Raw genomic sequence first — 27,436 nt, 5'->3', positions numbered from 1 at the left:
CAGACAGACAAAATGGACAGACATTGGCCACATAAAAGTTTGAATACCCTATTTGTAAAAAAACTGTGAAAATTTGAAGACAGGTCTATGAGCTTTCTTATGTTTATCAGTATTTTCAATACAGGTAAACCTTTGGTATCTTTATGTGATTTTGGAAAAGATTCTGGAAACCTTATTGAGATATAAGTTTGGCAATGACCGTCAGAACATCAGACCTTTATTAGCGCTTTTAAGGTCCCTCAAAGATGCATTACAATGAAATCATTCATTCCCATTCACACACTACTTACTTATTTCTCTGTCAGAGCAAGTTCATTTGCAAAAATTTGAGCATAATTTTACTTTTATTATTCTTAAAATGCACTTTTCTTTTCTCATATACCTTCTGGTTTCCACTAGGTCTGTTTTGAACGCTTCAATTCTTTTTTATTCACCAAGAATCAATAAAGTGGTCTTAGTGGGGTCCACCTTAAAGGTGTAAACTGTTGGGTGTCATGTTATCATTGTCAGGTTAGTGAGGTTCATAAGTCAGTCAGAACCTTGGTCATTTGGTCTGTGCTCATAATGTTTCATAGATCCAGCCTATGATTAGTCAGCAAAACTTCCACCTATAGGAGAAAAATTGATTGTTAATGAATGAGCTGCATTTCCTAGGAACACTGTCTTCCTCCTGGATGAGCATCACCTGTTGAAAAACTTTCATCATTGTTTGTTTCACATATTCACTCAGATCCTCACTCAGATTTTATTATACCAGTAGGTGAAGTTGTTAGTATATCATGTAGACTGACATATACTGTTGCATTTGGAGAGGATCTCAGATTAAATAAGCCTATTTAGAGCTTTAATCCAGGTTAATGTTGTGTCTGCAGACTTTAGCCAATTTTTCTTTTTGTATGCATAAAGAGCAAGATTCAAAACATTTTCAAAAGGCAGATTGTGGCAGAATGTAGACAAAACCGCTTATTGATTAACAAAATAACATTCAAGCACACAATCACCATGTCAAAGGCTCTATTCTAGAGAATCGCATAAACCTCTGGGGGCCGGTTTTGGCCCGCGGACCTTGACTTTGACACATGCAGGGTAGAGTTGCAATCTTCATCAGACCTCTTCAGCAGAGACAGGCGTCTGCTGTGTGCAGACGTTTTATCTTTGTTTTCAGGCAGCTGCATTTCCTGTGTCAAGGTCGTTTCACAGAACTTAATTTTTTTGGTTTTTTGAGAGAATTTAACTTCTCCTTTGAGATAGACTACAAGCATGCCTTGAAGATATAAAAACTTGGATGACTTTAAATTTTTTGCTTCTAAATTCAGACAAGACAGAAGTTGTTGTCTTTGGACCGGAGTCTTTAAAAAAGAAACTGCTTAGTCAATCACTTAACCTGGATGGCACTAAATTGACCTCTGATAATAAAGTAAAAAACCTTGGTGTTATATTTGACCAGGACATGTCATTTAAATCCCATATTAAACAGGTTTCTAGGATTTCCTTCTTTCACCTCCAGAACATTGCCAAAATTAGAAATATCCTATCTAGGAGTGACGCTGAAAAACTAGTCCATGCATTTGTTACTTCAAGGCTGGACTATTGTAATTCTTTACTATCAGGATGTCCACAAAATACAGTTAAAAGCCTTCAGCTGATTCAAAATGCTGCAGCAAGAGTTCTGATGAAAATTAAAAAGAGAGATCATATTTCTCCTATTTTAGCTTCCCTTCATTGGCTCCCTGTTAAATCCAGAATAAAATTTAAAATTATCCTCCTCACATATAAAGCCCTTAATGATCTAGCTCCATCATACATCAGAGATCTGATTGTTTCATATGTTCCTAACAGAGCACTTCGTTCTCAGACTGCAGGTTTACTGGTGGTTCCTAGAGTCTCTAAAAGTAGAATGGGAGGCAGATCCTTTAGTTATCAGGCTCCTCTCCTGTGGAACCAGCTCCCAGTTTTGGTCCGTGAGGCAGACACCCTGTCTACTTTTAAGGCTAGGCTTAAAACTTTCCTTTTTGGTAAAGCTTATAGTTAGAGTGGCTTAGGTTATCCTGAGCCATCTCTGTAGTTATGCTGCTATAGGCTTAGGTTGCTGGAGGACATAATGACCACTTTCACCCCTCTGCTACATTCTCACACTACTCTCCAATTTTGCATTATTTTGCTATTTCAGCTTTTAACCTTGTTCTCTCTTTTCTCTTCCTAGAAGCTACACCTGGCCTGACTCTGTCTACCTGTGACACCTTTCTGGAGAGGGGCATCATCCAAGCTTCTGCTGGCAACAATTTAATGCTCACCCTCTACCGATGATCCACATGACCCTGTCTTTCAGTGTTTAACCCTTTCTCTCTCCTAGACATAGCTACTGACTGAGCTTCTACTGTGACTAACTCTATGTGCTCTCTTTCAGACTCTAACCTTGATAACTGGCTCAGAGTTTATCTGTTCTTTCTTTCTAGATGACATGGCTAAAGGAGCTACATCCATTAACATTTACTTTTCCTTCCCATAGAAAGTACTCCTGGATCAGTGCTTCTTTGTTCTCTTTGTGTCTCTGCTCTGTTCTCTCAAAGCCCCAGTCGGTCGTGGCAGATGGCCGCTCACACTGAGCCTGGTTCTGCTGGAGGTTTCTTCCTGTTAAAAGGGAGTTTTTCCTCTCCACTGTCACTACATGCATGCTCAGTATGAGGGATTGCTGCAAAGTCAACGCCAGTGACTGTCCACTGTCTCTACATGCTCATCCAGGAGGAGTGAATGCTGCAAGTCACTGACTGGATCTGAATCTGCTGGGTTTCCTTAGATAGAAAAACGTTTTAACCAATTGGAATAAATAGGTGTCAGGTTCAGCCTAAACCGGCTGTTATGGTCGAGGTGAAAACACACCCTCCATTTCTGCTACCTGTGCGACCCCTTCTCTTTTTCAATGGTTATAATCAGTGACAGAGAGAGGTACCCCCAATCCTTGTGGTTTTTAGTATAACAATGGCCACCAGTGGGCTCTACTGGTGGCGATGAACACATAGCTCATTCTAAAATGGCCACTCTTACACTCAGTAGTTTATTCTTACCTCCCCAACAACCCTGCACCATTCCAAACCCTTTTTGAAGTGCCTTGAGACGACATGTGTTGTGAATTGGCGCTCTATAAATAAACTGAATTGGATGGATTGTAGCATAGAGGGACGGTTTAAAGCTCTTGGTGTGAATGTTGCAATATTTCCTACAACCACTAGGTGCCGCTTAAGTTTAAAAGGACTTGAGACGCATGTCGGCCCAGTCCAAGAACGCTTCAAAGGCCTAGGGAAGCTTTATCGACACATCATTATACCTAAATTTTTTGTAAGCCTAAATGGAGCCAAAGTACCAGCAGCGGTACTTACACCCCAGTTTAGGAACCACTGCTTAACCAAACTGAGGGAATTGATGGTAAATCTGTGTACATGATTTACCATCAGCAAGGGAGGAGCAATTGAGCATATCCCTTTCAGAGCTTTTGAACCTCCAGTAAGATCCTTTCTAACTTACACATGCACCCTGATTATATTGCATCTTTTACAAGCAATGTACCATAAAAGTCTCATCCAGACTGCTCTAGATAACGGTGAGTTGATGATTAACATGCACACACACAAAAACAGCTTCCTAAAAAGACGTAGCTCTCCAAACAGTTCTCTCCTGCATGGGTATCAGTTTACTTCTGAGAGCCAGGCAGCTGCTCAGATAGACCCACAAGACATTAGTTTTTTTTATTAGTCTTTTCAAACATGGTAAAGCTACAGGCTAATTAAAATACTGCTTATCTATCTATCTATCTATCTATCTATCTATCTATCTATATCTTAGGCAGTTATACGTTATAAAAACAAGTTCATCTAGTGTTTTCAAGGTTATCCTGGGCAAAACGTCTGCATATATTTTTTTTTTTACAAATTTTATTAAATTAAATGTTTATTTAGCATTCTGTGCCTTTAAAGGGCATCTACCCAAACACTGCTATCAACCAACAAGTGCACCATATATCACATGCACACGACAACTGGTGGTGAGTGCCTAGTGAACTCTAGTGAATGGATACCACAGTAAATAAAGTAACAAATACACATATTCCAGTTTTTAAAGACAGAGTTTAAAAAAAAACACATACACAAAAAATAGGTTTCTAAATATAACTATATTGTTTGTGACAGCTTAAAAACCACAGTTGAAAATCTAACAGTGCCACTGGGATACACTGCCCTATAAATCCAATGGATACAACACATTGTGAAAAGAAAGGCAGCCTTCATGGTGAACATATTTTAACTGCTTAATGTGTCAACTAAACATAAATATTCCATCAGAATGTATCACTGTTCAAGATACTTCTGATCCCTGTAGAAATTAGACCAAAAAAATTAAGATTTTCCCAGAAGGACTGTTGATTGAATGTAAAGACAGAGCAGAAATGACGCAGGGCTGTTTATATCTATCAGAGCTTCGAGGCTGCAGCATGCTATCTGCGCTCTGTGCATTGATTGGCTGAGAGTATCCCTCTGGAACATAAGTTTGGGCTAACGCATTCGCATGTGCAGGCTGTGCTTGGGTCCGTCCACACGCTCCAGCTTCTCAAAGTGTTTCCTCGCGTTACGGATATTGATGAGAGTGGCCGCAGATGCTGAATAACAAAAAAAAATGTTATTAAATATCACATTTTTACAGTGTCTTCAAGTATTATGAAAACTGCAAAAGTTATCACATCTTGCCATGTTGCAACCACAAACTTCAATGTGCTTTATTTGAATTTGGGATCAAATCTTTCTTTAAATCTGGAAGTTGTGGAATAATTACAAACCGCTCAAGTTCGGCCAGACTGGATGAAGAGGCTCTGTGAACATCAGTTTTCAAGTCTCCCAACAGCTTCTTAATTTTATTTAGGTTTGGACTTTAACTAGGCCATTCTAAAAGATGAATATGCTTTGATCTATGGTTCGGTTACTGTCCTGTTGGAAGGTGAACCTATTTGTCCAGTTCACAGATTCTTCCACCTGAGCTGTGGATTGCTGCAACTCCTCCAATGTTACCATGTACCTCTTGGCTCTTTCTGTAATTAATGCTGGTCTTTCTGTTTTTTTAAAACCAGACATCATTTTCCTTTCACTTCACAATTTTGAAATATATCAAAGCTTCTGGTTGTATGGTATGTCTCGGAGGCACAAGGTTATTATCTGCACTACTTACGAATAGAGGGGTCCGACATGATCACCATGACGTAAGTGTTGGAGGTGAAGACGTCAATAAAGGCCGCAAAGTTGGAGTTTCTAACTTCCATGCTTTGGAAAGAAGCTGCAAGTTTACTGAAATAACAGGATACATAAACAACTAAATATAAGAAAGACCAACAGAATCAGAGAACATTTAGCAGATCACGTGTGAAGTGAACTTACCTACAACTGAGCTTGAACTGTTTGATAATGTTACTGATCTTCTCAAACCTGTGAGCGTCACGCTGCTCTTTGCACTGATAATGGGAGATCACCTACATGTGCAAACCAAACACATACATTAAAATGCTTTTAAATTCCCAGAACCAAATCTAGGGCAGTACTGTAGGCAGAGGAAGTAGCTCTCACCAGGAAGGTGGCTCTCTCAAACAGAAGAACTTCATCTGCTTCTATGATCTGTGCAAAATTTCTCAGGTTTGTCTCTAGCTGCTGGACGTTTGGGATGAGCTGATAAACTATGCTGGACCAGGCCTGCAAAGACATTTTAACAAGTTTCTTACAAAGGCAACTATATCAGCTATTGATTAAACAAGCAGCAAAATCAGGTTTACTCACCTTGTACAAGGTTTCGTCCCAGATTGATGTCCTGAAACATGTGCAAGCCAAAGGTCTAGACAGCCTCTTCAGATCTTCTTCACGCTCCTTAAAGATCTGTAAAAGCAAAAAAGTTGCATTGCCTACAGAAGCCACTGAATTATTAAAGAAGCTTAATGTGAGCTCAACATCAAGTTGATATGACTCCGGCTTTTCTGTGAAGGTGAGAAAACATTAGCAAATAAGCTACATCTTTAAAAAAAAAAAAAACAAGGAACACAGCAGGCAGGTCAAGGGTAAAGATAGAGACTGAACATGACACTGAAGACATCAGCCCCTTGGTGACACATGGCAGTGGCTGCATCAAACTGTGGGAATTGTTTTCTTTAGCTTACACAGCAAAACAGAGTGGATGGGAACATTGATGGAGTCAAATACAGGTAAATCCTGCAAGAGAACCTGTTGAGGCTGCAAAAGATTTGAGACAGGGGTGGAAGTTCTCCTTCCAGCATAAACATACAGCCAGAGCTGCAAACTGATTAGTTCAGATCACTGATGGGGGCATAAAGGTCAAGTTGAAAGTACTGGGGGGGGGGCAAAAGCCATTTTATTTTAATGAAACAAGCAAAGTAGTTGTAGTGATTTCTGAAGAAAAGGAATCTGTAAATCATTGTAGATTTTAAACATAAAAATTATCTTGCAGGTTTGCCCGGCTTGTTTCACTATTTTTTTGTACTCGTACTCGTCGTCTTCCGCTTTATCTGGGACCGGGTCGCGGGGGCAGCAGACTCAGCAGAGACGCTCAGACGTCTCTCTCCCCAGACACCTCCTCCAGCTCCTCCGGGGGGAGCTCAAGGCGTTCCCAGGCCAGGCGAGAGACATAGTCCCTCCAGCGTGTCCTGCGCCATCCCCTGGGCCTCCTCCCGGTGGGACGTGCTTGGAACACCTCCTGAGGAAGGCGTCCAGGAGGCATCCAGTATAGATGCCCGAGCCACCTCAACTGGCTCCTCTCGATGTGGAGGAGCAGCGGCTCTACTCCGAGCTCCTCCTGGATGGTCGAGCTCATCACCCTATTTCTAAGGGAGTGCCCGGCCACCCTATGGAGGAAGCTCATTTCAGCCGCTTGTATCCGGGATCTCGTTCTTTCGGTCATGACCCAAAGTTCATGGCCATAGGTGAGGGTAGGAATGTAGACCGACCAATAAATCAATTTTTTGGTGCTACATAATTCTTCTTACCTTTGCTTCATAGATGTGATGTAATCACTATGTATCTACAATGTAGAAATTCATAAAAATAAAGAAAAGCCATTGAATGACAAACTTTCAACTGGTTGTGTAACTCTCCAGAGTTTCCTTGTTAATCTAATCTACATGATTGTATTTCCACAGTTCCTCATTCTCTAAAATTAATTGATTTCTTTCACTTTAATTGCTCATTTTATATCCAGTAATTAACAGTTTTATCAACCTGTTAAATTGAATTGATCATTTCATTGTCTTTCTGTTTTTAAACTCTGTAGAGCTCTTTCTGTTACACTTGACTGTATAAAATGTGCACAATCAGTAAAGTGTAAATGCCCGACTTTATTTAAAAAACTGGTTTTGACGTGACAAAATATATCAGAACTTTGGTGTTAAGTGACATATCGGTCATATTATCACTTTTACTCCAGTTGTAGTATGACAGAAAGTTCTGATGATATGACAAAAGCTTGTAGGCAGTGGTTAATGCTCACCAAATCTCTCTGGTCTTCCTGAACCAGGTCCATTTTGTGCACGAGACAGAACACTTTGGCATCTGGGGAGTTCTGCAGAATGGCCTCCAGACATGACTGGTAGTAGTGCATGTCTTTCTCGAGCTCACGGCTCTCGACGTCAAACACATAAATAAGGACCTCGACATTTCTGAAAATGTTATCCCTCTGGCTCGTGAAATAATTCTCCATGAATGTGTCTTGTCTAGTGGATAAAAAGAAAATATCAACATCCCTGTTACAGTCATAGCATGAGAAAAATAGGTCTAAAGGTGCAAAGAGTAATAAAATAGGCTTTACCCTCCGCAGTCCCACAGGTTTAGAACCAGATTACCCAGAAACCGAACATGAGAGTGCTCCACATCAACTAGAGTTAACAGAAAATGTAGATTTTTTTTTAAATTGCAATTTGCAAAAACATCTTTTAAAAATGAATTACTTTTAAAAAGGTTCTGTTTGGTCTTACTTGTAGCTCCGAGGCGACGTGTGTCCCGAGCTATGTAGTTAGCAAAGATGATTGATCTCATGCTGGTCTTTCCAGACCCACTCTTCCCCATCAGCAACACCTAATAACAAAAGGTTAAATCATAATCATGTTCATCTGCAAGATGAGTAAAAAAAAAAAAACTAGGTAGAGATCCTAAAACCACATGATCCGCATCACCTTTTTCTTCATCGCTGAGCTTGACATCCCCTTGAGGAGACACGGTGGTGAGGATTTCTCTGAGATGTGGGTCAGATGACTTCGGTCTGTTTCTGCAGCACTTCTCCTGCGGAACAGTTTCACCCAGCTGTTATTTGAGCTCTATTAAAGTCACACTGTTAAAATTAGGACAAACTCACATATAGACAGTCCACATTCTATCCGACACAGTAATTAATACAATTCATCTAGTAAGTGCAGTTTAATGTATTTGTCCTGCTCCGAATAATCACTTGAGCTAATGCTAAATACGCTAACAATGTTAGCCTACCAAAACTGAGCGGCGAAGCTGTCCTAGTTAAAGTTTTAAGTCGTATTTTATACTTACTCCGAAAGGGCTGAGCAGTTACTGGTGTCCAGATAGCTTCAGAGAACGAGTTATTTTTGTCTTAGAGGACACAGCTTTACACATTACAGAGCAGAGTTCAGTAAAAAAAATCAGCTGCTTCCTGTTTACGCGAAAGTCACATGATTATACAATTGGGTGAATGCCCCGAGTTTTGTCTTGAAGGCAGTTCTTACTCTAAACAGTGATTCATTTACCAAAAGGATTTAATTAATTTTATAGATCCGTTTAAGTAAATAATGTTCAAGCCAAATGTTAATACTGTTAAGAGTAATAATTCTCAGGGCTGGAGGAGGACTGAGAGTGAACGCCTAATAAGACCCACAGGGAGGGACGCTGGTTAATATAATCGATATGGTTTGGGGAAACAAATGTCAAAGCTGCTGTTGAATTCTTTATTTTTCCTCTAATTTATTAGTCTCAATTATGTACGGCAGGCGTAATACTAAGTCTACAATTTATCATAATGCTGACTGAAAAAAAACTTTGCGAAAAAGAGTTTCGCTGAGGTGCCACTAGAGGGCAGTGAAGGGATTAAGCAGTTAAACCTCTGGGTAGAGCCAGGGTCTGCAACCTGAGGCTCCGGAGCCGCATGTGGTTCTTAAAAAGGCCACTTTGGCCAAAATTATAACAAACTGAAAAATGTTTTTAAATATAAAACATATGAAAATAACTTTACCGCCTTTTATGTGTTTTAGGCAATTTCTGCATTGTATTTCTACCAAAGAACTAATCTGGTGGTGCACTTAAAATTTTTTATTAAGTCACAAACTGAGCTTTTCCTATTTTCCATCAATATAAAATTGAAGAAACTGCATTTACTCTATTTTGGTAAAGTGATTTTTCTTCTTTGTTCTAAAATCTAAAAATGAAAATAAATTAACAATGGTATGTATTTAGAACATATACTTTGTGGTTATTCAAATATTGGTGTGTCCAACAAATTTAATTTGGTAAAACACAAGGCAGAAGTGGGTCTTTGGATGATAAAGGCTGGCCCCTGTGGTAGAATCTTCCAAATAAAGCTTTTTTTTTTGAGGGATTCTTTAATGACTTAAACATCCACAAAGATTTTTAATTTTGACACTGAATTCAATAATTTATTACACATCTGGCAGACAATGTGCCAGATGTGTAATAAATTAGATGGGTTTCAGTGTGGAAACAGGTTAAATGAGTTTAGCACAAGCAAGATTTGAAACATACTGAGACAATCAGACTTCAAATAAATAATGTATATACCAAAGCTCAAACTTTTGGACTTTGCACTTTGTAAATGTCCTCTGTATGATAATTAGAGACATGGCCTCTTCTACTTAGCAATATGTTGTTTGACCAATCTGGAGAAAAAGACCACAGCAATTAATAAATGGCCCCAATATCCAAAAAAACAAAAAATTGCAATTATTAACTACATCTGAAAACATACAAAGATATAAATAAATAAATAAATTCAGACACCTGAAATTTAAATCCCAGGAAGAAGTTGGTATCTCCAGTAATGACCTCAAGTGGGACTTTTAAAGATAAAATCCAGAGCTGTATTTTATTTCACAAATGAAGGTACATTGACTCTAAAAACACAGCTGGGTAATGAAGTGTGGACAGTAACTGCAGGATTTTACTAAGCACAATGTTTTTAAAAAGGAGTCTAAAGAAAAAAAGGGCTAATTCTGTTTGTGTGTATCTGGGTCTGACATCACAAGAGGCACTAGAATGGGCTAATTAGTAAACATAAAAAAGAGGGACTCTTGTTTTTTAGTTTCGACATAGATTCATTCTGAAGCATTTGAAATACAGGTGGTTCAGTTTTAAGTGCTTGAGCCAGAGATTGATTCAAGAGAATTGTGACAACTGCGGTCTTCAGAACTTCAACTGGAACAAAACAGTTTTTATTCCTGTTTGATTTTTTTTTTTTTTTTCCAACAGACAAGTTTCTGTGCAGGTGCTTCCATGTTTGGACTAAATGGAGGTATTTATGTGCCTACCTGAACATTTTCAGTGAAATGGATTCTCATCTAGGGCTCAAATGTTTGCCTGGAGCCAAAGCACCGCTTAACACAGTTAAAGGTGGACTTTGATTAGAAACATGTGAATAGAGGAAAAATAAATAAAATGGCTGTACTACAAAGCAGTCGGATCAGCCCCATTTTGTGATGTCGTCAGAAAAACCTGTGACTGAAATCTTTCTACATCTGAAGTGAGTTTGACGGATTTCATAGAAAAGTCTGGCAAAAATGCTTTAACATGTTATGGTGTGAAGAATAAAAAAAGCATTTTCTTTATAAGAAATATTATAGGTGATTTTGTCAAGCAGTTAATTTTCAAATTGGGTCTGGTTAAAAAATAAAAAGCAAAAATACTTTATATGGGTATTATACAACTTTATTGGTCATTCTCTTAATTTTAAAGCTTCCCAAAAAATGAGTGAAAATTAAGGTGACCAGAGAAGCAGACAACGTAACCTTCCACCTTCTTAAAATATTGATCACAAAGAAAATTGAATAAATCAACACAAAAAGACAGTTCACCAAGGGGAAGAAATATATTTCAACAGTCCCAGAAATGAAATATGCATATTTTGCCCCAAATATGCAAACCGAAAGAAAAACAAACAAACAAAAAACAAAACTAATATACAAAACCTGGAGGGTATTTCTTGAAATAAGTGATAAATAAAAGGTAATAATTCTAATTGATTTTCTTATTGTAAATATTGTAAGTGTATATAAATATTTTCCACACACATCATGTCTTTTATTTTCATTAGAATCTTTCCAATTAAAGTTTTTTGTTAACATGAAATTGGATGTCAAAAACCAACAGGCACCATTAACCTTAGGGAAGAATTATTCTCTAGTTGCTTTTCAACAGACAGAATATGAAAAAACGAGGGAAACCCAGACATGGCATCAATTAGAAGGAGTTATATTCAGGTAGTGTGTATCAGTGTTGTAGAACTCTGCGTTCTGGTGCTACTCCACAGCAGCTGTTCTTCACATCTGATCTCTGAGTTTGGCAAGCCTTTGAGACAGTTCATCCTTTGAACAAGCAAGAGATTAAAAGAAAATAAAAATACAGGAATCAGTTTTATTCAGCTTTAGATTAATAAGTGACCAACATATTTTCATTTATTTTTTCTCATGAAATAAACAATTATTTAGATTTAACAATCATGTAAGAATACCTGTTCTGCAGAGGCTACACTGGTACCCACTGATCCTGTCTGTCCTTGAGGGAGCTCCATGTTCAGGTCCAAACTGAACAGAGAGTAAAAGTTTACTATTACATTCATAAAACTGCCCTAAATATGCATAAGCAAACATGGTTAGAGTCAAGACATCTAACTCAATCTATACGCCTTCATAGAAAGAATGCACAGTGGTCCATGTGATTTCATTTGCCCTGTAAAGAATATTAGGACTGAAATGAGAAAGGTTACCCTGCTTCATCGGCCATTTCATGCAGCAATGAGTCCACTTGATTCTGTAACACACATTATTTTATTAGATTGATGCAAACAGTTCTTAAACTGACAACGAGAAAAAGCTAAGCAGAGAAAGTCACCTGTGGTGTTGTGAGAGTTGTTGTGCTGCTCATGGTGTCTTCCATCTGGGCTGTCTGAACATCCAGAGTTTCAAACTGATGCTCAAATTTGTCCATGAGAGCAGAAATCTAAAAAAACAAAAACCAGCATGTTTGTTTAAATCCCATAATTATTACAAAAATGAATAAATATTCAACAACTCGGGGACGTACCTTTTCGAGATTCATACTCTTCAAAGTGGCATCCATGCCTTTCACCACTCCAGCCATAGATTTTGTGACCTGTGAGATAAAAAAAAACAGTCAGAAAGCTGCTGTCATGGTTGTTTACCTCTAACTGAAGCAGCGTATGGCGCACCTGGTTCATTGTAACTGCCGTCTGGACTCTGGCTGCCACTGCGTCGACTCGAGCGCTCATCCTCAAGAAGTTCACAGACTGGTTTTTCTGTCTGATGGCGTTCTCAGCGTGGATCCTCGCCACTTCCGTGTTCCCCTTCTGGATGGCCTGGAGTCAACAAAAAGTGTCGATGAAATTCTCAACAGCCGAGATGAACGGCCGGCATGATGAGTGAAACACAACTTACCTTCTTGACTTTTGCCTTTTCTACTTTTTCCTCTTTGTCACATTTCTTTGCATTTCTTTGGAGCTCTTTGGCAGCAAACTTTAGATTGAAAAGATTTTCTAAGACATGAAGTTAAAGAATAACACAAAACACCAGCAGTAAATTTCTGTCTTTTATGGATGTTTTAATTATCTATAAATATGAGAAAAAGGGCATATTATCCCCCATTATTGTAGACATAAATCTTTGTTTCAACCTTTCAGTCGCATATCAACACGTCAGGCCACTCACTAGTACATGACCTCCATCCTTGCATGAAAATATGTCGGAGTGACTAAAATAGATATTTACACAATACTAACATCGGAGCTTTACTTACTACCCTGTTTTATGTGAGATATCATGGAGCAATATACAAACACACCTTTCTATTTATGCTTTGTGTGCAGTGCCCTGCCATTTAATTGGCAAATAGAAAATTATCAACAAAAAAAAAGCTCAAAAACATCGTTCTAGACACGAATAGAGAAATTGCTGGTAACCATAGTTGTCCGATTTAACACTTGTCTGGCTCTGATCACTACGGAGCCCCTGAGGGGACATGGGGATTTTTTTTTCTTTCTTTTGGGTCCCAACCCAACACTTTTGCGTTCGCTCGCAAAAGTTGTTAATCGCCTTGAGAAAGCTGTGCATTTTGGAACAGCAGCACATTTGACAAACTGCTCACAAAACAAACAGCACTGATATGTCATTGATATGGTTTATTTGTCATATTCAGGTTAACACGCAGTCAACAATGCGATTAAATGCTTAGGATAAGACGAACCGTTCAAATCACTATAAAAACAAAAGTGGCGGGCAAAAAAAGTACACATCATGCAGCAGTAATAAGCGAATAAAGTGTCACAGATGTGGTTTCATGCAGTATTATTGTCCAGAGTTCAGTAGTTTGACAGCTTGTGTGGATAATAACTGTGTTTAAGTCTGATTGAATATCATTTTATTTAAGGCCAATTTCAAAATAAAACTCAAATCTCAAAAACGGGTGTAGTGATTGTTCCATTTTTGCAATTATCTGGTTTGGAAACTATCCCACAAAGTATTGCGAGAGAACACAAAAGAAAAAAATCCCCCCATGTCCCCTCGCGCTGATCCGCCTTTGCAATATAAAAATCTCCTATTTTGCGAAAGCTGTACTTTTATTGGTGAGGCATGTCGGGTGTTTGTTTAGGCAGCTGCTACAGGGAGGGAGACTTCAGAAGAGACGCTTAAAAACAGTTTGAAAAGTCAGTCCGCTAATCACTGTTTTGAATTAGTGTTGAAAACCTGTTTAAACTGCAGAGCTATGTAACATACTCCTTACTCACACAGGATGTTACTGTATTTGTGGATTTTCAGTGATGCAGATCGAGACAGATTCGTAACTTAGGACTCACTCCCCTTCTTGTCATGATGTAAACAAATGGTCAATCACAACTGAAGGGCTTCTTCAGACTCCTGCATTGTTACAATAAACGCATGAATAATGTAGCAATCTAACACAGAACAGCAAATTAGAGCTTTTTCTCTTAATTATGCAGTACAGAAGAGTTATTGTTTTCAATAAAGAAAAAACAAGGGAAAAAAAAGAAAATATTTTGCAAACTTTTCGTCAGTCCAATATAACTGTACGCAAAAGTGATATAAGGATCTGCCCGGAGAGCAATAAATGTTAGCTAATTATTTAAGTACAATGCATTTAGGCCTTCTAAGCCTGCCATATATTTACTGACACTCATATAATGCTGCATAAATATTATCAGAAGGAAAAGAGGTGTAAGTTGATAAAGTCATCATGTTAAACATCACACTAAAGCCAGAAGCAATTTTGTTTAAATAAAAACCTTATAGAGATGGAAATAATTTACTTTTTCCAAGTAGCCAAACATACTATTCCTGATCTAAGATCTATGTTTGCTATGATCTCAAAGCAGAAAGACATGAACACTTTTAAAATATTTATTTATTTTAAGTCATATCAACACACTTATAAATATAATTGCATACTGCATGTTTCAGTCTGATTTTGCAACCATGATATGTTGTGATATGCCACTCATAAATTCTGAGATGTGCAAAGAAAAGATATTGAGGTATCATCAGTCTTGTAAAAGGGCCCATTTTTATGTGTATGAATTGTCCCAGTGATGCAGATAGTGACTGCTTCATTACTTTAAAAATAAAAATCAATGTTCAATGTTGAAATATGTGTTTTAATCTAATCTATCCATATTATTGTTTAAACAATACACATTTCAATGAATCTAGAAAATAAGCTTCAGATTAAAAATCTCTACCAGAACATCCTTGCATGTTTTCATAGCATCTATTATGACATCTCCCAGCTCTGCATACTGTTCAACCATTACGTAGTTTGTCCACAAGAGAGCACCGATTAGGTGATTTCCCAGCTGTGGAAAAATATCTAGTTTAACATTATGGCTGAACTACTTATTAAATAAAAGGAATCAAAATTAAGATCATGTCCAAATTAGAATAAACCAACAAATCTAGAACTCTCCCCAGAAACTGATATTCCAGGGTAAAAATATCTGAATAACTGGATAATACCTGGGTGGTCGGTAATATGGTTCATATCTAAATTATGTGCCAAAAACCTAAAACTTAATTTTTTTTTAAACTGTAGTACTGACTTATAGCGTGGTTCTGGTAAACACAGGGTCATAAAGCTAGCTTACGACTAATTTAAATACTTTTACTTGGTTCCCCAGAAAAGATGACGGCCCATATAAAAATATAAGGATACTATATGTAAATCACCTTATAACCGGAACTGTTGCAGAATAAAGTATCATAGAAACCACACGATTCAGCTGTAATTGACGCTGTCAACTATGTTTTTCGACATTAGCTAAGAGGCCTTTAACGCAGTTCTGTCAGATTACTGACGCCTGAAGAAATTCAGTAATGTCCAACTTAAACAAATCGTTTTATTAACTTTTAGTAATATTTGACAAACACACAGTGACGTCTCAAATCTCTGTAGCAAATGAATCTCATGATATAAAGAATCTACCGTGCTGGTTCGCCGTTTTAGCCACTGCCTTCCCTCTCTTTACACCACACTCCTCTTAAATTTCCACCGCTGTTAAAGGATACTTTCCAGGCTCGGCATCTTTAATTTGTTCTTCGGAGGCCCAACAACAAAGTTCTGGCTGAAAACCCCACAAAAAACTCGTCGAATAAAACAAAAAAGTTGCCGAAAGTTGGGCCCCTCTTGTTTCAGTTGCTTCGCCCTCTTCCGCACTTCCTGATGTCTTACCAAAATATCAGCTACGTCATCGTCACGTGGTGTCGGTATTCCATTCAAACGTCACGAGCGAGATGCCTCCGCCTCTTTTGCACAAATGTGAATGAAAAAAAATAAATAAATAAATGTAACAAAAACAACAATGAAAGACACGTTAGAAGAACACCTTTACCGTTTATTTGTGAAAACACAGGCTGGACACATAGAGCAGATAAAAGTGGTAAAAGTGGACGGACCTCTGCGGTGGGCGGTGAAAGCGCTCGTCTGATGATTAGATTTACTGTGTGGATCACGGCGGAGAGGGAGGATGACTCACTCCGTCTGATGTGAGGTTCACCCCGCAACAGCTCGGCAGTGCGGTGGCACGCCGGCGGTTCAGTCTGACATGTCCGCTGTGCTCCAGCAAATCAAGGCAAACTTTATCAAAGTATCAAGCTGCCCCGTTTTCCGACGCCTTACGGGCACTGGCTTTGTTTGAAACTTGAGTGTTTCGTCACTTGGTAGTTAGAGTGACCCGCGGAGTCGTGATTCACCGTGAATTTCGTGACGGCTAATTGCCATGGAAACAGTGTGGCTGCGCTGAGAGGGAACTGTCCGTATTAACTTCAGCTTCAACCTTTCCAACAGGGTCGAATAAACCTGTTGGATACCTTAATATTTATTTTTTTTCCTATATATTCTTTTGTCCTGGCATTACTTTTTTTTTTACTGTAATTTGACAACCAACCAGGTGAGTTCTTGAATTTGTTACTGTCATAGTGGCAAACGCAGTTAGCGCTTTTTTCTTTAAGTGTCTTGTCTAGTTTGAGTAAAAATAATGGCCTGGCATTTTACTAGGTGTTGCAACTATAAATGAATTAAGAAATATAGATTTTGCTGACATTTTGAACTAGAATATCAAAAATTTTCATTCAGAGAATAAAAACGGTGCAACATACACACACATTAAATAAAGTGGGCTGTGCAAAATGTGTAAATCAGCGTCCATCAGAACGTGCTTTTAAGAAAATTTGATCAAAAGCAACTATCATGTCAAGTTCACTGGCTGATGATTTTATGGCTTGATGCCACGTCAAGTGGTGCATTTCGGGTTGTTTTTGGGAAAGAATCCAGGAGAGCCAATGAGTGATGCTTTGTTCGGCGGCTGTATGACTCATATAGTCTTAACTATGAAGAAGCCAAGTGGCAGAGGAGCAGTCCTGCTGCAGGACCGAGCTGATGTAACCCCCGAGATTCACTAGAGGCTGCTGTGGGCCACGAGTCAGTTTGCCCCGGGTGGCAACCTGCCACTGACCGTGTTTGCACGGGTGGGATAACCAAATACCGACACTGACCTCACACTGACTGACTGGGCAGAAAGGGCTCAGTTATTTTTTAATGCAGCTATTTGATATGTTGGATCTTTTAAAATAAAATCTACCCCTGGTAAAGATGTGTGGAAGGGCTGAATATATATAGTCGTCCTCTTTCTTTTCACACTGAAGAATCCATCCAGACTCACAATTTGTGTATTTTAACAATCCCTTTCAAAGAAATGTAACTAAAACATTTTTAGAAATATTATTTCTGATTAGTAATATATAACTTTCTGTTTTCCTGGGTTATGAATATGACATGACACAGAAAAGCTTTTATTTTTGCAGCTAGTTGAATGAGGAGGATCCATATTTATCTTGCTAGCACCACATTCAGCAGGACTATAAGGAAGGTAAAACAAATCATCTCCAAAGTCCACTGTTAAAGAATTCTGGAAAAATTGGCATTTTGGTTTCACCAAACCTCCATAAGAAATATTAGGCACTAACTAGATGCCAACCAGTTGCTTGGAAGTGATGCCAGAAAATAGCATTTCCTGTCCTACCATCACAAATGTAAATATGATTTTTTTCTAAACTATTGGGTTTTTTCATGAACTATGTGTTTGGATCAGTTGAGATCAAGACATAGTTTTTCGGGAAAAAATACTCCAGTATTTGGGGTGAAACATTTGATGAATATGTGGAAAGCACTTCATGGCCACTGTTAAATATGGTGGAGGATCTGTTACAGTGGGCCTGTTGCAAGGACCCCAGATTTGCTAGACTGCAGGTGTCGGAACATTTTAAATAAAACATGAACACCACCAGGAAAGTGAAAATAGGATGTCATTGGATCTTTTAGCAGGAGAATGATAAAAATATATTGAAAACTGTAGCATTCACAGAAGAAAATATAGCAGAACAGAAGTTAGAGGACTCTGGATGATCTAAAGCCCTGTCTGGAGGTGGGCAGCCCTGGTCCTTGATAGTCGTCCTGCTTTAGATGAGTCCCTGACCCAACAGATGTAAATCAAACGGCTGAACACTTCTCCTCCGCCGTCACCAATTCTGAAGAAGCCTGCTCATGAGCAGCTCATATGACGCATATGACTAGAGCAGGGAAACATCTAAAACATGGAGGACACCAGCCCTCAAGCTCTTGGATTGCCCAACCAGGATCTAGAGAGACTATGCAAAGAGGACTGATCAGTGGTGGTTCTAGACCAAGTTTACCAGGGGGGCCAGGGTGGGGCCAGTGTGTTTGCATAGGGGCTCCAACCTTAAAAAATGTTACAGGAGAAATTACAAAATGAAGGTTTTAGAGTGGTCTATTACCCCAGCCCGCCGCCTCTCCCCGTGGGCCACTCCAGAGTAGAAGAGAGTCCAGCCCTTCTCAAGGTGATGGGTTCCAGAGCCCACGATATCGACTATTTCTAGTCGATATCTCTCGACTTCCCGCACAAGCTCAAGCTCCTTCCCCCCCAGTGAGGTGACATTCCATGTCCCTAGAGCCAGCCTAAGCATCCGGGGATCGGGCCGCCAAGGTCTCCACCTTCGTCTGCCGCCCAATCCTCTTTACACCGGTCCCTCATGGTTCCCCCTGCAGGTGGTGGGCCCACTGGGGGATGGTCTCACGTCTCTCGTTCGGGCTTGGCCCGGCCGGGTCCCGCGAGGAGCAACCCAGCCACCAGGCGCTCTCCGACGAGTCCCGACCCCAGGCCTGGCTCCAGGGTGGGACCCCAGCTCCGCCGTACCGGGCAACGTCACGTGTCTGTGAAAGACCTTCACATTAAAATATTGCAAGACAGTCTGACTTATGGGACAGGTAGATAATGCAGTTAGGTGTTTAATTGATTTATGTTGCTAGGCCATTTTCATTGGCTCTTCAGTTTGTCTTCTCATCTTTAGCCCCAAATGCCAGGTCCAGACAGTTGTGGTTTAGAGGACAATTACCTTTTCACATTGGGCCAGGTTGGTTTGGATAGCATTTTTCCATAATAAATCAAATTATCATTTTGATTATCGTTGTCTGATGAAGAAATTTGTGATCAGAAACATTTAAGTGCGACAAAGAAAAGCGAAACCTAAAGAAATCTGTGAGTGGGGTACTTTTTTTACTACACTTTAAGTATACTCAATTTAAAAACTGTTTTTTTCAGCAATTTTTAGTGTGACAATATGCTACTGTAATAAAAGATAACCTCTTTTAGGGCAATTACATATCTTTACCAGGGGTGCTAATAAATGAGGCCAGCACTGTATATTTTAAATTGCTAAAAATTAAGAAAAGAGAAATCAGTATTACTAAGGATAAGCATGTGAAGACGATATTGCATCCTAATAATACAGACATGCAAAGAAAAATAAAATCTCTTTCTGTGTAAACTGAAAATGGTGCCACAAAAGGCAAAGATTTTAGTTTTCTAATCTAATTTTGCTTCATAAAATTTAATCAATTAGACAAAGTGATACAAATTATAGACCTCTCTTTGTACAGGTGAGGACTATGGAGCAAAAAACTGAAAAGAGGTTCCACAACCTGACCCATGAGCAAGTCCGGGCTCTCGACAGAGTGCTGACTGAGGTGATCCCGATCCACGGGCGAGGAAATTTCCCCACACTGCAGGTGAGAGCCAGAGACATCATTCGTGTGGTGAAGGATCGACTGGTGGAGAGGGACATTCAGGTTAAAGATATACGCCTGAACGGAGCAACTGCCAGTCACGTCCTGGTGAGAGATAACGGCCTGGGCTACAGAGACTTGGACATCATATTTGGGGTGGAGCTGCCCAGGCAGGAGGACTTCCAGGTGATAAAGGAGGTGGTTCTGGGCAGCCTGCGTGACCTCCTCCCCTGTGGGGTTAACAGGCGGAAGATCACCTGCCTCACCATGAAGGAAGCATATGTGCAGAAAATGGTGAAAGTTTTCAACGAGCATGACAGATGGAGCCTGATCTTGCTTTCCAACAACAGATCCAAAACAGTGGGGCTCAGATTTGTCAGCTCCCTCCGGAGGCAGTTTGAATTCAGCGTGGACTCCTTCCAAATAATACTAGATCGTATGCTGGAGTCTTACTGGGAGAACGACAGGAGAGAAGAAGGAAAACTGGCACTGAATGCCAGGAATTCCTCTAAGGGAGACGACAGTAAAGACTATAACAAGATACGAGAACAATCAGACAGTCCTCAAGATGTTGAAGAGGATGCTGAAAAAGATGGAGCGATGGCAACAAATGCAGATCCCCCAAGCCAGGATGAAGCCGTTTCTGCATTTGAGCTTCCAGATAAAGAAACTGAGCGTGCAGATGGAAAGCATGAGGCAAAAGGACCTGAGGGAAACAGCTTACAACAGGAAGATGTTGGGGGCAGAGAAGGCATCCATCAAGAGGAAGACATGTCAGAGGTGTTTGAGCTTTGTGAAGAAAGCGCAGAACAAAAAGGACTGTTCGATGGTGATTATCCCTCAGCAGCATTGGCACAAACTTTATTCCCTGATGCAAAGGATCCATTGATGGCTGGTTCATGTTTAACACTACAGACTACTGAAGAAGTGTCTACAACAAACACTGAACAGTCAACTTCACAAGAAACAGCCAATTTTGAAACAAGTACAAAATTAGAAGTAAACATCAAACACTGCAAGACTGAAAACACCCCAACTCTACAAGATTCACATTGTGAAGACTCCTTTCCTCCCCCTGCTAAGAAAACTTGCAGCACATCAAAGGACATTGTACCAGACTACTGTCCTTCTCCAAAACTACAAAGGAAAATGTCGCGGAAGCATATTAGCCAGCCTGAAAAGTGGTCTTTACTGACGGATATGTCAGACCTTACAGCCCAGCTCTTTCCGTCCATAGAGATAGTAAAACCTCTTCAGCCAAAACCACCCGTACTGGATAGTGTAGAAAAGTGTGGCTCAAATGTTTTATGTCCTGAGTCAGAACACTTTAAAGGTAAAGACGCCCCTACTGTTCCCTCATACAGTCCAGAACGTATACTTCAGGAAGATGCAGGTTCTTGTGATCCTGCAGAACAAACTGTAAAGCCAAAACACTCCAAGAAGCCTCCTGATTTAAAGACTCAAAGGAACACTGCTCTAAACCCTCAGATTAATGATCAAGGACCTGAACTTGTTGACAATGTTCCAAATAGCCCGTGTGTCAGTGCAGAAGGTGAACCTGTTATTGCTGTCGAAGCCGAGTGCATGTATGGAGACTTTGAGCAGGCAATGGATCACCTCCGCCACCGCCTCATTGCCACCCACAACCCAGAGGAGATTCGTGGAGGGGGCCTGCTGAAGTACAGCGATCTGCTGGTGAGGAACTTCAGGCCAGCCAGTGAGACTGAGATCAAGTCCTTGGAACGTTACATGTGCTCCCGCTTCTTCATCGACTTCCCGGACGTAAGTGAGCAACAGCGTAAGATCGAGGCCCACTTGCAGTGCCATTTCGTTGGCAGCGAGGAAGCGAATAAGTATGACTATCTGATGACCCTGCGGCGCGTGATAGATGAAAGCACGGTGTGTTTGATGGGACATGAGAGGAGACAGACCCTCAATATGATCACTGTCCTTGCTTTGAGAGTTCTGGGTGAGCAGAATGCCATTCCCAACACGGCAAACGTCACATGCTTCTACCAGCCGGCTCCTTACGTTACTGAGCCAATTTACAACAGTTACTACATCCCTCAGGCCCAGCCCCCACTCATCTACCACCCTTACCCTCTGCATGTCCACATGCAGTCTGGTCTTGTGTAGCCAAGATGGCACACTGGCATGAAGGCGTGCTTTTAGCATGGTGCTCTGCAATCAGAAGCACAAATGGAAGTTTTAGCAACAACAGGCAACAATGGTTGCAATGTTGTTTTGAAGTTTTAAAATTCTTCCTGCTTATAACTGATATTGAGTGGTCAGAGCTGAAGCGGACCTGGAGGTAAATGTGGATCCTTTTTAAGATGAGCCCAAGAAAAGAAACAAGAGAGCTTGTTGAGAGGATTTTAAAGCTGAGGGGACCTGCTGTTTGGCTGTCCCGGTTCATTTTTGGAGGACTGATTTCCATCCTGCGTTGAAGGCAGCATAATATGTCTCTATGCCTAAATGATGCAATTCTTTAACTTCTTATATATAATCTGTCACTTATTGGCTACAAGGATCTTGAAATCTTGGTTTGGATAACGTCTGAGGGACGATTAATCCTGTGGGGTTCAAACACTATAACTGTTTTGTGAATCATTCATCTGAACTACGTGTGGCGATTACATACCTGTGTTTTCATTAGATAGGATGCCATTCACTGTTGGGATAGAGTAGACATTGGTGCTTCCTTAATGTGGTAATTTATGTATTAGTGGATGTGAATTGTGAACTCCTCATTTAATAAGGATAGCTGAATGCAGTTAGAGAATAAATACATTTGAATAAATTGCTGCTGTTAGAGTGATAATAGCCCTCCAATTTGTATTTTTAAACAACTCAGAAATGAAAAACAATATGTATTTGTGATTCATTTCAAATATTTATTTCAATAGATATCCTTTAAATGTAAGTGAACCTCTCTACATGTGAAACATTGCTCACAAATTAAGCAACTGTGAAAATGGTTGAATTCACAGTCCTGTGAAACAAAAGAAAAAAGTGTTTTAAAAAAATGTGGTGTCTGCAGCTGTCAGTGTTGGACAGATTTTTACAATGGAGAATCCTATTATGGGAGCCCATATGTGGTCTTAGTGTCAGTTACCTTTGCTGACAATCACAGCACAAAGTTATTATGCAGGACTCGTCGCTCCAGCTGTTAGCACGGCCGCTTCCTTTTCTAAACTGATAATAAAGTACTTCCCTCTGGAGTGTTACTTTATTATTGTCAGAGTAAAGCTCAACAGCTGATTGATTAAACTTGGAAAAGGCCTCTTGGTATCTTAACTGAGTAAATGTCTTGTGCTCTCAAACATCAACATTCACAACAGTTTCTGCAGTAAGAAAAAAATGGAAGTTATAAACTAATAATTGATCTTATTTGGACCAAATTATCCAATCAAAAAGTGCATCTGTCAGATTTGTTTTATATAACCTATCTGACAATTGTGGGTAATTTTGATCAAAAAGAGCCCTCATGCACATTTTAACATTCATGACACTCTTAGTTAAGATGCATGAAAAGACTTAAAATACTTTGATCATTTATTGGAGAAATTAATAAATTGAGAAACTTATTTTCATTTGAGCTTATGTATTAAGTATATGGGAACAATGTTGACAAGGAATAATTATTTTTCCTAAAATCACCAGAGCCAGAATTTGCTGCATCATTAACAATCCCAAGAAAAAAATGTCCCTGAAGCTTTTTCTACTTTCTAATGTTATAGAGTGTAGATGAACTTTAAATGAGTTGCCATGATGTCTTGTTTCTCTGGGCTGTTAAAACAATGTGAAAGGCCCATTTTTATAAGCCTCTCTTCAAAATGGGAAAGACAAGAAAAAATGCTATTACACTGATAGATAAATGGTTTATCTTCAAAAATAAGAAAATGTCAAAGCTCGATGTTACAGAACTGCAGAACATTTTTCAATAAAATGTAATACTATTTACTACCAAGATAGTCAAGACATGTGGAGAGAAGGCAAGAAACTCATCTGTCCTCAATTTGGAATCCGTTGAGTGGTAATTTATCCTGTTTCAGGAATGTCACTGGTAAATTTATTTTGTTACGTACATCAGTTTCTTCTGAAATATTTCACACAATTTATAAAAGATGAGACCAGAAGTTTACCAAGATAAACACACACCATGTTTCATGTGCATTGACTAAGATATGGCAATGACACAAAACTCCATTGATTTGTGGGTGTTTTTGGGTTCTTCTTATTATTCTTGATAGGTTTTGAATCATGCTTCTGTTTGTTTTCCTGGTCATGCTTTAATTTTTGTCTTCCAGTTCATGTTTTGTCAGGTTAGGTTTTTTGGATCTGGTTATGCTTTAGTTTTGTGGTTTACTACTTGTGTTTCTATTAGTTTGTATTCAAGAGTCTCTGTTTTGCTCCAGCCACGTTTTGTTCTCTCCTGTCTGTCAATTAACTTTATTCGGTTCACCTGCACCTAGCATTCAGTCTCCTCGTTTCACCTGGTTCTTGCTCCATATATACATCTCTGTTCTGTTCATTCCTGGCGGAAACATTAAGGATTATGCCATGCCTGTCTTGCCTGCTTGTTCATTGTTTTGTTCCTGCCTCCTCTAGTGAGAGAGTTTTGTTTTTCTAAAATTAAATCTTTTACTGACCGTCATGCTCCCTGCTTTTCTGCATTCCGGGGTCCTCCGCTACACAAACTCTGACAGTCTTATATTCAAACTTCTGTGGTCTGCCTCATTGTGAGCTGGGTTTGACCCGGTTTGAATGAGGGTTGACAAAAAAGTACTTAAAATCTGACAAAATTAGGTTAAATTCTGATATATTTCTTATAAATCTTATTCAAGATGAACAGGACTAACTTCAGAGTGATGCATAAAAAGTACTTTTATCTTTTTTGATATTTAACAATAAAGATTCAAACTCAGATGGAGAAAAAACCTGTTTATAATTCAAACAACAAAAAGAGGAGATAGAGAATTTAGCATTTTTCTGTTTGTTTCTCTAAAAGATATTTAACCAGACAGGTTTATCAATTTCATTTACTCTATTTACAAACAGCAGTTCCAGCCTGGGAAAATGCAGATAGAATATGTTTTAAGGCCTTAAATGTTTTATTTACATATCAAATGAGGTAATATTGTCATAACAACCAACTTTTCCTGGTCGTACCTAATTAGTCAGATATAATGGTATAAACCAGGTTTAATTGGTCGTTTTTGTTGCATTTTCTTTGAGCAGCATTGCCAAATTCTAAACTGTTGGATCTCATTCCTACTTTAGGGATGCATCACAGGGATTTGGCGCTTTATGAAAGTATGAATGCATGTTTTCATTATAATGTTTGGAAGGAAATATCATGCCAATTCTTTCCTGCAGCTGCAAAGAGCATGCTGAATCCTTTTCTCCGTCATCCACAGACTGAATCGACCTGGTGTGAGACATCGCAGCAGTTGTGAATGTGCAGTACATTGTTTGGGGTGTCTGCCTGCTGTCCTGTGCAAAAATAGTACTAATTGTTTTGATTATTTAAGCTGAAATTTGCAGCCAGTGGTTCCTGGACTATGTCTCAATGTGTGTGTTCACTGCATATGGAAAGTACTCATGTTTAGTATGTGTGAACAATAAAAGATTAACAGATTAGAACAGATAGGGTACCCACACTGACACCGAAGCACAATGTACATGCACTTAGTTATTGTTGAGTAATGATAGTGTTTGACATGCCTGTGATCCTCTAGCTAACTATTGATAATGATGATACTGTGTGTAGATGGTTCCCTTTGTAGCTTCAAAATGGTTGTATTTATCTTCAAGGTTTGTTGTGTATCGTTAAGGTCGTGTTTTGGCAGTAAAGACACTTAAATATTCCTGTTATGAAATCTCAGATTGTTATGTTATTGTGTTAATAAATGTAACACTGCTGTTTTGTGTCTGGTGTCTTTCCTCAGCGCTCCGCGTTTGGCTGACTGTTTTATTTCCTTAATCTGACCGGTTAGTTGTTTGGGTGATTGTCTTAATTTTATCATTCAGCCCATAGGTCTGCTTTAGAGAAGCTCAGGTCTTACTTCACAGAACGTTCTGGTGAAATGCAGGAAATGTTAGAGATGTGAAATCCAACACATTTCCAGTCACTAGGTTTGGCATTTTATCTATGCCTTTCAACTGTTCTTTTTTCAGGGAGGAATGATTATACAATGATAAAAAAAAAAAAATAGAACTGGGTGTTTGAATTGTGTCAACAAGCTTCTGATATAATTCTAGCTCTTACTCTTCTTGGCAGAAATGGTAGAGTTCATTTTAATTAGTTGGCTTCCAGCCATGGAAATCTGTTGCATTCAGGGACCATTCAGGAAGCAGCATATTAGCCCACTTTATCCATTCCAGGACCTGATTCAGTGTGTTTGGGATCACTGTCCTGTCGAACAACCAATTGTGTCCAAGTTTTAACAATCTGACTGTTGGTCTGAGGTAAAGTTCCATCTTCAATACTACATTCAACATCCAATTACCATCGGCAGCAAAACAGACCCTTAGCATGATGCTCCCACCACCATGCCTGACAGTTGCTAGTGTTTTTGGGTTTAAACATTTCCCACTGGCTCCTCAGTGTTTGTCGGATCTCATTGCAAACATTTTCTCCATGTGGAGAGTGTAGATTTTGGAGCAGGTGTTTTTTTTTTTTTTTTTCCAGTGGATAGCAACACTGGTGTTCTAGCATCTTCACATTTGTGACTGGCATGAACCCTGGTGGTTTATGATCAGTATTACCAACTTTCTTTAGTGTGAGACGGACAGTTTGAGTGAGATGGTTGAAACTTAGCAGGACAATGATCCCAGACGGACATCAAAACCGACTGTCATAAATCCAGTCGAAATAATGACAGCAGCTGCTCGGTGGCCCCCAAAAAACATATTAGATTGGGGAACCTATATATATCATTTTAGCCCTGTGGATCAGATAAAAATCTACAAACCCCTACTTCAGTAACACGTCTGTAGCTGTAATTAGTCAATGTAAACCTACTGCATCAGACTTGTTCGGTTTCTTTACGCAAGATATGAACTCCAGATCTGTGGAGTTTGGATGACAGGTGTATACAGGGCCAGGAAAAGGATTTCCCAAGCAGAACGTTGCACTGTAACAGCAATGCTCTGCAACTGGTCATAATGTATTAGGATTGTCTGCACCTAAAGTCACACACACAAAAACCAGAAATATAGTAAAAAAAGTGTTTGCTGTCCTTTGGAGCTTTGCATAAGAATCCTATGTCAACATCGGCAGAAACTTCTTTGCTCAGATCAAACCAAATAAATTGAGTGTAATCTTAACTGTTTTCCAGATGTTCAACATCTGCTGCAGCTGTCAAAAAAAATGAATCCCATAAATGGACACTTCATTACACACGATCACCCTTATCGCTTCTGAACAAAATAACATTTACAAAACCCTCTTTTTGACAGTAAAGGCCAGCCTTTCTATTCATTTGCCCTCCTAA

The 27,436-nt window shown here is 39.3% G+C and overlaps 3 protein-coding genes across 6 annotated transcripts; 1 reads left to right on the top strand and 2 right to left on the bottom strand.

Annotated features, from left to right (window-relative positions):
- Positions 1-4,149: 4,149 nt before the first annotated feature.
- On the bottom strand, positions 4,150-8,780 carry rraga (Ras-related GTP binding A). 2 transcript variants are annotated; one of them, XM_047378417.1, is made up of 10 exons: positions 8,580-8,739; positions 8,213-8,318; positions 8,015-8,114; positions 7,849-7,915; positions 7,531-7,753; positions 5,814-5,909; positions 5,607-5,729; positions 5,421-5,512; positions 5,215-5,330; positions 4,150-4,651 (listed from the first exon to the last, which is right to left on the bottom strand). In XM_047378417.1, exons 2-10 carry the CDS (start codon positions 8,237-8,239, stop codon positions 4,548-4,550), a joined length of 948 nt encoding a protein of 315 aa, XP_047234373.1. In that variant the 5' UTR covers positions 8,240-8,318; positions 8,580-8,739; the 3' UTR covers positions 4,150-4,547. The 2 variants fall into 2 exon arrangements, with proteins under 2 accessions (XP_047234373.1, XP_047234372.1); XM_047378416.1 differs by having other exon boundaries at positions 7,849-8,114; positions 8,580-8,780.
- Positions 8,781-10,964: 2,184 nt separating this feature from the next.
- chmp1b (charged multivesicular body protein 1B) lies at positions 10,965-16,037 on the bottom strand. The gene is made up of 8 exons (XM_047379688.1): positions 15,866-16,037; positions 12,728-12,825; positions 12,502-12,648; positions 12,357-12,425; positions 12,165-12,272; positions 12,040-12,083; positions 11,785-11,857; positions 10,965-11,638 (listed from the first exon to the last, which is right to left on the bottom strand). Exons 1-8 carry the CDS (start codon positions 15,879-15,881, stop codon positions 11,594-11,596), a joined length of 600 nt encoding a protein of 199 aa, XP_047235644.1. The 5' UTR covers positions 15,882-16,037; the 3' UTR covers positions 10,965-11,593.
- Positions 16,038-16,203: 166 nt separating this feature from the next.
- On the top strand, positions 16,204-25,862 carry LOC124876709. 3 transcript variants are annotated; one of them, XM_047379685.1, is made up of 3 exons: positions 16,204-16,746; positions 19,812-21,719; positions 25,358-25,862. In XM_047379685.1, exons 2-3 carry the CDS (start codon positions 19,821-19,823, stop codon positions 25,394-25,396), a joined length of 1,938 nt encoding a protein of 645 aa, XP_047235641.1. In that variant the 5' UTR covers positions 16,204-16,746; positions 19,812-19,820; the 3' UTR covers positions 25,397-25,862. The 3 variants fall into 3 exon arrangements, with proteins under 3 accessions (XP_047235641.1, XP_047235642.1, XP_047235640.1); XM_047379686.1 differs by having other exon boundaries at positions 25,317-25,862; XM_047379684.1 differs by lacking the exon at positions 25,358-25,862 and having other exon boundaries at positions 19,812-24,261.
- The last annotated feature ends 1,574 nt before the right edge of the window (positions 25,863-27,436 follow it).

Source organism: Girardinichthys multiradiatus, chromosome 11 (assembly GCF_021462225.1).
Source record: "Girardinichthys multiradiatus isolate DD_20200921_A chromosome 11, DD_fGirMul_XY1, whole genome shotgun sequence".
NCBI classification, from domain to species: Eukaryota; Metazoa; Chordata; class Actinopteri; order Cyprinodontiformes; family Goodeidae; genus Girardinichthys; species Girardinichthys multiradiatus.
The sequence above is the reverse complement of the archived record's forward strand: the minus strand, read 5'-3'. Positions and strand labels throughout refer to the sequence as shown.

Excerpts from the sequence above, each read along its gene's own strand:
- rraga (XM_047378416.1), bottom strand. The coding sequence starts at position 8,239 with ATGTCAAGCTCAGCGATGAAGAAAAAG. Across the intron at positions 7,754-7,848 it reads AACCTGTGGGACTGCGGAGG|ACAAGACACATTCATGGAGA; the intron begins GTAAAGCCTATT and ends TTTATCCACTAG. Across the intron at positions 5,513-5,606 it reads TTGAGAGAGCCACCTTCCTG|GTGATCTCCCATTATCAGTG; the intron begins GTGAGAGCTACT and ends TTGCACATGTAG.
- chmp1b (XM_047379688.1), bottom strand. Across the intron at positions 12,649-12,727 it reads AAAAGGCAAAAGTCAAGAAG|GCCATCCAGAAGGGGAACAC; the intron begins GTAAGTTGTGTT and ends TGTTGACTCCAG. Across the intron at positions 11,639-11,784 it reads GTGTAGCCTCTGCAGAACAG|GATGAACTGTCTCAAAGGCT; the intron begins GTATTCTTACAT and ends GCTTGTTCAAAG.
- LOC124876709 (XM_047379684.1), top strand. The coding sequence starts at position 19,821 with ATGGAGCAAAAAACTGAAAAGAGGTTCCACAACCTGACCCATGAGCAA.